At 25.6% G+C, this 9935-nt stretch overlaps 1 protein-coding gene across 2 annotated transcripts; it reads right to left on the bottom strand.

The window, feature by feature from the left end:
• Nucleotides 1–495: 495 nt before the first annotated feature.
• LOC122713880 (E3 ubiquitin-protein ligase MARCHF2-like) lies at nt 496–3625 on the bottom strand. 2 transcript variants are annotated; one of them, XM_043934691.1, is made up of 6 exons: nt 3365–3625; nt 3110–3277; nt 2617–2788; nt 2016–2190; nt 1574–1764; nt 496–1118 (listed from the first exon to the last, which is right to left on the bottom strand). In XM_043934691.1, the coding sequence occupies exons 1-6, from the start codon at nt 3405–3407 to the stop codon at nt 938–940; spliced, it is 930 nt and encodes a 309-aa protein (XP_043790626.1). In that variant the 5' UTR covers nt 3408–3625; the 3' UTR covers nt 496–937. The 2 variants fall into 2 exon arrangements, with proteins under 2 accessions (XP_043790626.1, XP_043790625.1); XM_043934690.1 differs by having other exon boundaries at nt 505–1133.
• Nucleotides 3626–9935: the final 6310 nt, after the last annotated feature.

A 9935-nucleotide genomic window follows, 5' to 3' on the forward strand; every position in this document is an offset into this window, starting at 1 on the left:
TTAAAATGAATTTTTATATTTTAGTAAATAAAAATAATTAAAATATAAAGTATTATTTAAATTCGAAAATGTTTTTATTTAAAATATTAATTAAAACTTAAAATATTTTAAGAAATTGAAATAGAAAAAAATATTTAAAATAAAATAAAATAAAATAATTTAAATAAATTTAAATTAAATTAAAAAACTTAATATTAAAAATTTTGAAAATTTTAGTTTTTTTAAAATATTTCTCAATCAAAAATATAGAGATTGTTTTTCTTTGCCAAGATGATTGATGTGATGATAAATGATATCACGTTATTCTTGTAATAACTTTCGATTTATCGAAAGTGAATCAGAATCTTTTACCTTGGACAACTTCTGGAACCTGGTTTATCAGGTTAACTTTTTTTTTCTTTTATCTCCATTACTTTCTTCCATTTTATACTGATATCTTTGTGAATCTTCATACATATACATATACATATAATTCTTGATTAATATACATAAAGAAACAAAAAATTACATTTATAATATTATAAATATTACATTTTTTCTTCAATAAAAATCATTTTAATACAAACAAAAGTCAAGAGAATCAAATTAATATTTTACAATTGAGTTTTATTTTTTATTAATAATAGTGCAGCTATTTGAAATTTAAGCACAATCTTAAGTAAACTGCTATTAATCGTTATCATTAAATGAATCAAAAGTATAAATAACGCTATTGCCACAATAATGGTGAACATTATCATAGAATCGAACGTACAATATTGATTTGTTTAGATTAGATATACATTTCGATTTATCGCATGGAATAAGTCAACCGGAAGTAATGTGAAAACTTGTGCTTTCTAATACAGTTAATTGTTCTCAATGGCCGGTAATCAATTTCAATTAAAGCCGCTTTTTAATGAAATGAAATTATTACAGCAATTAAATCTTATGGGAATCATTCGGTGCCATTAATTGTCGTGGTGTCGCGAATTTCCATCGTTTCGGCACTCATATCGTTTCTTCCGAAATAAAACTGGTTCTCAATGGTATCTTCTTGCCTCGGATTTATTTCTGCGACGATCGAGTGATCGGGGACCAAACGTACAACGAAATTATTCCTCCAATAACGGCGCCATCTACTTCCATGTAGTCTGTTAATTTACATAGTAGCTTAACAAGATTATTAAATTATCAATAAATTATGAAGCACATAGATATAGAATAAAATTGGCAAATAAGATAAGAACCAGATTTTAAATATGATTTAGTGAAAGAGATAAAACTTGATATGGTAAATTTGAATTGAATTGGATTATTTTTGTTTGATTATAATATGATATTAATAGTTAGATATAGATAACAAATAAATGGTAATAATATAATTGCAGAGAATAAATGGTCAAATGAAATAAGAATAATACAACCGAAATAGTGATTTATATTTGATGAGAGTTTGATGGAAGTGAAATTAATTCTGCTTTTATATATAAATATAATATTATATTATAATTCTCATATGATATGTAATTTTTTTTATAAATATAATATCGAATAAAATATGAAGCAGAAAGAAGATGAATAACTAATATACCTGGCTAAAGTTATTATCCAACCCCAATAAGCAATCAGAGTAAGAGAACATGTAGGAAGCATGGCAACGATCATCCAGGGCATTTCTTGTAAGCCATTTTTTATCAACATTCTTAGAGCTAGAATACAAATGTAACAGGAGAATAGGGCTAGTGGTGTAGTGACTACCAGATATAATATATCTAGAAGCATCTGAAAATATAATATTTTTTATTACATTAAAAACTTTTAATTTTCTTAAAATAAAAGTAAACAATAAATTTTATGAAAGAAACTCTTTTTAATAAAATTATTAAAATTATTTATGAAAGAAATAAAAAAAATTTTTATGAAAGAAACTCTTTTCAATAAAATTATTAAAATTATTAAAATTATTAAAAGTTAGGAAATTTTTAATTTGATATTAAAAAGAATTCATTGTCAATAAACGATTAAAATCTTACTTGTCGAGTCACTATTACCGAATTAAACCATATCGCAATGCTACGGAAGATGTTATAACGCGGTACTCTTTTAGTTGCGTATTTGTATCCACAAAGTTCGCATCTTGTGTGACCTGATTCTGTCAACCATCTTTCAAGACATTCTGCGTGCACTAGCGCTACTGTCCCGCGACACCTATCATATTTTGAAATAAGATTTAATATGTACAGATTCAAAAATAGCATAAAATATGAAATGACTTATTAATTAATTTATTATTAATATGTGTAATATAAAATGATTTATTATAATTTATTATAATAAATAAAACAGAAAATTTCTATTTTTAATTTTAAAAATTACTAATTATTAAAATTTTTTAAAAAAATTATAAAATATTTTCATAAATAACTTTTTTTACAGATCAAAGATATTTATAATTATATACTTACAAGAAAATCTCAAACGTTTAAAAGGTTGAAAAGGAATTGAATAGTATACAAATTGAATACGACAATAATTCAAGATGTAAGCCAGATACAATTTATTCCGACTACTACATGATGTATACTAATCTGATCAGCGAAATGGATAAATCGCGGTAGATGCAGATAAACTCACTTGCAGGCTGAGATCAAAGGGCCGAGATACGCGTAGGATGATAAGGTCGATGTTTGACTCTCGACTCTTCGAATAGGTTGATTCTGTCTTTCACGAGATGTTCGATTCTCATCAATAGTTGAAAAACTGCCCATGTGACATATTCGACAAATGTCACCAGATGTGCGTGATTCTATAACAAATTTTTCGAAAAATACTAATTATGATTAGCATTAAAAAAAATGCTAAAAATATTTTGAAAAATCATAAATTATTTTTTCAAATTTATTTTTTTTTTTTATTTTAGATAATCCCATATAATAAAATTTATAAAATAAGAAATTTTAAAAAGCCATGGTTAAATACCTTTAACAAAAATTAAAATTAATTTTATTAAAAATATTTATAATAATTATAACTTTACTTAAAGTATATTTATATTAATTTTTAATATGTTAAAAAAAATTATTTGATTATAATTTTTGGATTATTACTAATTAAATTATCAACCAACCATCATCACTTCCTTTTGAATCGAAACTTTCCAAAATTTTCTTTGTACTTTCCCCGTCCCACGTTCTTTGCTCGATCGTCGCAGCTTTATAGCCGGACGTCACAGCCTGGACGTACGACCGTTTACTAGAGAGATTTCCCAACAGGCTGTTCTTATCCGTAGGCAAATCTGAAACGAGATAAGGCCTTGAAGCGCCACAGGCTAAAAACGGCAGTTCATGAAATCGACGCCTGGAGATCGAATCGCTTTTCTAACCTGTACCGTTCGCGGTGTCGTCATCAGGCTGATCGTTTGACATCAAAAAGGCAGCGGCGTCATTGTGCCGGGCCGTAGAGCCGTGAATTTTTCGCTAATGATTATCTGTCGCGATCGCGAGGTCCCGTTGCTTTATTTCGAATGTTGCATCGGGCCTGAACGATTTGTATCTTGATTTGTACCTATCGCGACAATGGGCCGAGTGAATCCATCTTTTTACCGTCTTGAATCTCGCCGCATTAAGATCCAACAATTGAAGGCGATCGGCAGAAAAGAGAGTGAAGCGAAAATTTAATTCATATTTGAGAAAATGAAGTTGATGAAATTTTATTTAAATCAAAATTTACTTTAGAATAATGTTAAAGTTATTTTGTATTTCGAAAGAATTTAAATTTTGAATAAAACTTCATTCGCTTAAAAGAAACAATAATACGAATTTCAAAATTTATGTGACTTATGTGATTTAGTTTAATGGAATAAAATTGTATATTATTTTAGCTAAATGTAATTTAATGAAATTTAAATTTAAATGAAATTCTATTCATATTTGAAGAAAATAAGTTACAAATTTATGTAGATATTTTATTATTTGATAAGAATAATATAAATACTATACATATGTTAAATTTAATAAGCTAACTTAAACTACGTTCAGATTTGAAAAAAATTATGATATGTAAAACTGAATTAAATATTTATAAAATTCTATGTTTGATAAAAAGTTTTGTGATTTCAATATGTAAATTTAACTTTTATATATAAATATTTGACTTTTGATAATGTACAATTTCACGATGTCGATTTTAATATTACTTCATTGTACTTTAAATATTATGTAAAATTGCATTTGCATATAAAAAATAGTTTTCCAGTGATTTATATAGAAATCTATATTTATATCTTCTATATCTATATCTATCTATATCTATATTTATATTTTCAATTCGTTTTCTGATAATAAATATGACTATTGTATATACATTTTGATTCATTGTAAATTAGATCCTATTATAATATTATTAAGTACAAATATTATACAAATATATAGAAGAGAACCATCAAGAATCTTCTAATTTTTGTGATCAAATACATTGTAGCATCACCATAATAAGGTGATATTATTATTGTGTAAAATCACGTACGTAAATGAGAAAACTTTGATGCCACCTCATTTAATTGCTTCAGCGTAACTTGTTTTTGTTTTTGTTTCTATGAATATTACGATGGAGTTACAAGATGTGTAACCAAGCATACCACTTATAGTTGGCAAAATATTATTATCTAAACCTCATTAATGCTAGAATAAATTCTAACCTCAACATTATGCGAGTATTTGTACAAAAATTTTTAGTCTTATCTTATTCATAGCTATATATTTAAAAACAGTAACGAAATTACCATCGTTTTACCGAGATACATTTTCATATAAAACCCTATTTACATATAATCAAGAGCGAGTGAAATCTAGTCATGCAACTTACAAGTTTTGCACAGAAACTGGTAACCTCCTTAACGTATGTAACGTTGATATTACGCGTATCGATTTATCATGATTCAACGATAATCATCGCAATACTTGTGGAAAGATATGTATGAACATGATTTCGTTTTGCAACATGGACGTAGTTTATTCATTGGAAAACATTGCAACTTTATAGCCTTTTTGATAGTATGTACTGTAAGTGTGCAATGTTACAAGTATAGAGATGTCCTATCTCGTGTAAATTGCAATAAACTCTTGTAATTATGCCAGCTGATTACATTCATAAGAAAATGTTGTCGCGTGATGTAAATATTATTGGCTATTGGTAACGGACAAGGTTAATTAAGATAAAGTGGAGATAAAATTATTATGTATAGCAATTCATAACTTTTCTTTGATCAATAATCATACGGAGGATTAATTGATGGTTTTACACCATCTCGTATTTTTGTTTTTTTTTTACAATTTTATCATTTTTGATATATTTTATTAAAAAGTTTATTTTTAAAAATTTTTACATTTTCATAAAGTTAATTTTTCAAAATTATATTTTTCAAAATTTATTTTATATTATATAATTATTTCCAAAATAAAATTTTTATAATTCTTTTTTATAAATTATAATTTTCTAAATTTTCTGTATGTTCTATTAATTTTTGAAAAAGGATTTCTTTCGTTATGCAAGAAAGTTCAGCTCAATAATTCTTGAAATTCTGAATTTTTTTATAGATTTTTTTAGGAATTTTCTATGTTTTTTTTTTAATTTTTAAACGTTTCAAAGATTTGCAATTTTTCTGTAATATTCGTAATTTAATATTAATTAATATTTCGTAAGTTTTTAACGATAAAAATTTATCTATTCAAAGCTTTTCTCGAAATTAGATTTTCGACTTTTCTATATTTTTCAAAATTTTAATTTTTTTTTTCAATTTTCCGATTTCAAAATATTCAAAACGAAAATAATCTTGTATTCATAGAATACCTCAAGATTGCTATAAAACATAATATATAATTAGGAAAAAGAAATTTTCCATCTCAATATCTAATAAGACTAATTAAGTGGATCGTGGCGGGACAAATTTTCAACAGGAAGTGGCGGCGCGTGGCCACTATAAATCAATGTGGTTGGGATGATTACCACAATTTCTAGAAATTTCATGCGTATACCTGATGAACGAATCGCGTCACAAAATTCAGGCATGCCAGTCCAGCTTTTAACACTTCCGCAATCTATCGTCCATTTATTTCGAAATAGGTTTCCGGTGAATTAAATTTGTGCGCGATTATTATTAGAATAGTTTGACCAGCGGTTTCCGGAAAATTAATTTTCCATTTTCCGTTTTCGTTAATTAGTTCAATGATTGAATATAATTTGATATCTTGCAAATTTTGACTTAAAAATAATATTTTTCATTTAATTTTTCCGATAATTTTTAAATAGAAAAAATAGAATATATTTATTATATTGATAATAAATTGATGAATTTTCATAATAAAAATAAATTTAATTTTTTTTTTAGATTTTTAATAAAAATATTTTGATATTCAAACTAATTATTCTATCTATCTAAAATTTGGATATCTAACTTAAATTTTTCTGGGTCTTATCACGGTTATTTTTACAATATTTCAATATAACATCATCAATATAATATCTTCATAATATCAATAATAAAATATTAACTAGATATTCTATAAATGTTCTATCGATTTTTGAGAAATGAAAGAAAATCATTTAAAATAAATCTAAATATCATTTTCTAACTACAAAATAGGATCGTGATATAAGAAATGTTAGTTCAAAAAGCATTCCATTTAGCAATATTTCTCAATCACAAAATTTACAATAAAATACACAAAAGTAAATAAATACAATAAATACACAAAAAATAAATAAATTATCTCATATTTTTTATCATCTATTATAAATTTCTTCAATTTTTTTTCCATTTCATCGATAATCTTTTTTAAAAGATCTTAAACAATCATTAATTATCAAAATCAAAAAGAAATAAAAAGAAATAAAAATTTAAAGAAAAGGATAAAGCAACATAGATAAACCTTAACGAATTTTCTCATGTAATTGAAGTTAAACACGAATGGAACTTAAAGGAGATTTAATCTAGAACGCAGGTGCGCCAAGCGAGCGTTTATTTTTCGCTTGTTTCCCCCTTTCCATCTTTCATACCCTCTTGTCCCTCTAACCGTTGATGTCCAAGGGGGTAACGTCAAGTGCCATTTTCACAGTCTTGCTATTTCTGCCAGGTGGCGGGCCAACCGACCAGCCGCCATTTTCAACTGGACGTTTTTGGTTCAAGATTAATTAAATTCATCTGGAAATAGTTTACGACCGTTGGCCATCAAACTGTTGGGTTAGAGATTCTTGGATAGACACAACGATTCGGTGGTGCAACACGCGATCTTAATCTAACTGTGTTCTTTTTGCTTGAACTAACTCGATTTCAAAACTTAGATCGTTGTTACGACTCGATTAGAAGAAAAGTTATGCTTTTTCGGGCATAACTTTTTTTTAAGTCCTTTTCTGAACTCGATGAATAGAAATATAACGGTTTTTAAAAATATTGATCAAAAATTATTTAAGCCAACTTAACAATCTAATTTATATATTTCGTTTTCATTCATTGATTAATGTAAAAAAAGAATTGATATCTTAAACTGAAGTTTAGTCCTTATTTTTTATTTATATCAGCATCTTGTTACATAATTCTTCAATTTGCTTGGTTTAGTTTTCTTCATTTTCTTTTATTTTTAGAATAATTTGTTTCATAAATGAAAATATTGTAGCTTTTTTTTTTACTAAATGAATTTTTTTAACTTCTTTCATTCAATTTTCTTTTTTTGCTTTTTTTGTATAATTTATTTGATATATGAATTCTCTTTTTAATAAAAAAAAATTTTAATCTAATTGATTTTATTGTTATTATTTTATTTTTATAATTTAATTTCTATCCTTTGTTTTATACAATATTTTTAATAAGTAGTGATCATTTAATCCATTTATTTTTTAATTTGTCTTGTAACTCATATAAAACAAAAAAATTGGATAATATAATACAAAAATAAAATTGAAATTATAATAAATCAGAATAATTTTGATGATACTATTATATATGAAAGAAATGTAGTTCTAACAGACGCTTAAGCTATCAAGTATCGTAGAATGAAAGTGACCAGATTCCTAAACGAGGATGGACCAAGGCTGGGTCATGTTCAAGCTGAATGGACCTGGAGGCCCATTCATAATCGATATACTTATCTACGTGATTCCATTTGGTTAACAGTGCCAACACGAGCCCATTGAGTACTGATCTTCCAATGTAAGTGACCTTTTACGTGAACTAAACGGCTGGATATTTCACAAATCAACTTTCCTAATGCAATATGTTGTTTTGCTATTTTATTTTAATAATAAAATATAATCAGAAAAGAAAATTATTTTTCAAACTTTTCATTCTTTACATTTTTATATAACGTATGATATTTTTTTTTTATACAATTTTCTTGCAAAAATGATTTTTATGAATATTTTTCTATTTAAATGATTTACTTAATTAGATAGAGTTAACAAAATATTATAAAATAAAATATTATAAAATATTATAAAATAATATAAAGATTATTAATGATTTTTATATAATGAAGTATAAATTAATATTAGAGAATATAATTTATCCTAAAAAATTTTGTTGAAATTTGTAATCCAATAATATCAATTAAAAATTAACAGATTATATAATAAAAATTGTAGTTTTATATATTATTAGGACAAATATATTAAAATGGTATTATGATATAGAAATATAAAAAATAAAGTAATTAGGAAATAAATTATAAGAATCGTTAAAAAAAATTCTAGATAAAAATCCCTAATTAATAATAACTTCTCTACAATAACAATAACTCATGTCATAATTCAAAAAACTGTTAAAATTATAAGATAAACGAAAAAAATAAAAAGTAAACTTAATATCACAAGTGAAAAATATCCATATTAAAAAAAAGATTTTAGAATTTTATATATATTTTAATAAATATTTAAATATTAAAATATTTTTGAAAACATAAATAAATCTTCATTACAGTTCTATATCCTTTCTCAAAATTGCTTTCAACTGGAAAAACCACCGGAAGAGGGCGTCTAAACGTCAATGTTCATCGAACAAAACTATAAAGAAACAGCTAGTCAGGTTATTGGTGCATTAAGATCGCAAACGACACATTCGACTCCGCTATACTTAGCCGGAATGGAATTTGCATGAACGATTCGCGTGTTCGAACGTCGTTTCTAAAATCGAACCAACATTTGACATATACGCTCGCTACATGAAATTCCATCGAAATACCATAACCAAATGAAACGAACAGGAATTCGAATTTAAACCGAAAACAGACGGTGCAAATAGTAGTAACTCAATATATCGACATTCTTATGTGTGTGTATATACCTACAAGAAAACAGAAAATGAAGCGAAGTGTTGAACGTAACATGGGATGGGTGCTGCCCTCTAAAGATAGCATGGACCTCGCTTTGCATGCCGGTTTCCCTTTCTCGTTTTATTCTTCTTTCGAGATCGCAATTTATAGAAGCACTCCGCACCTGTCACCTTCCCTGCTACCGGGCACATTTCTGTGGGCAAAACCAGGAATAACCAAGAAAGCGAAAGGAAAACGGAATATAATGGAAGAGAGATTGGTGGTTTAGATTATAATATACATTTTCAATTTTTGAAATTAATATTATGATAATCATATAAGTTTTGTTTGAATTATTGAAAATTGTGATTATGAAAGAAAATTGTGATTGAAAAGTGTGAATTATTGAAAATTGTAATTATGAAAGATTTGTGTTATATTAAAAATAATTTTATTTTGAATTTTTATATTCAAAAGTTAAATTATATTCAGTAATTGAAATTCTAAATTATAAATGAGAAGAAATTGAATTATAATAAATAATATAATGTACATTAAGCTAGATTACCGATATCTAAATTTCAAATAATGAAAAATATATAATAAATAAAAAATATATAATAATTTAGTCTATAAAATATATGATGTTATAAA

The sequence above is a fragment of the Apis laboriosa genome, unplaced genomic scaffold (genome assembly GCF_014066325.1).
Source record: "Apis laboriosa isolate Shangri-la unplaced genomic scaffold, ASM1406632v1 scaffold26_cov146, whole genome shotgun sequence".
Classification (NCBI taxonomy): Eukaryota; Metazoa; Arthropoda; class Insecta; order Hymenoptera; family Apidae; genus Apis; species Apis laboriosa.

Excerpts from the sequence above, each read along its gene's own strand:
- LOC122713880 (XM_043934690.1), bottom strand. The coding sequence starts at position 3,407 with ATGTCAAACGATCAGCCTGATGACGACACCGCGAACGGTACAG. Across the intron at positions 2,191-2,616 it reads CCTTTGATCTCAGCCTGCAA|GTGTCGCGGGACAGTAGCGC; the intron begins GTGAGTTTATCT and ends AAAATATGATAG. Across the intron at positions 1,765-2,015 it reads CGGTAATAGTGACTCGACAA|ATGCTTCTAGATATATTATA; the intron begins GTAAGATTTTAA and ends TTATATTTTCAG.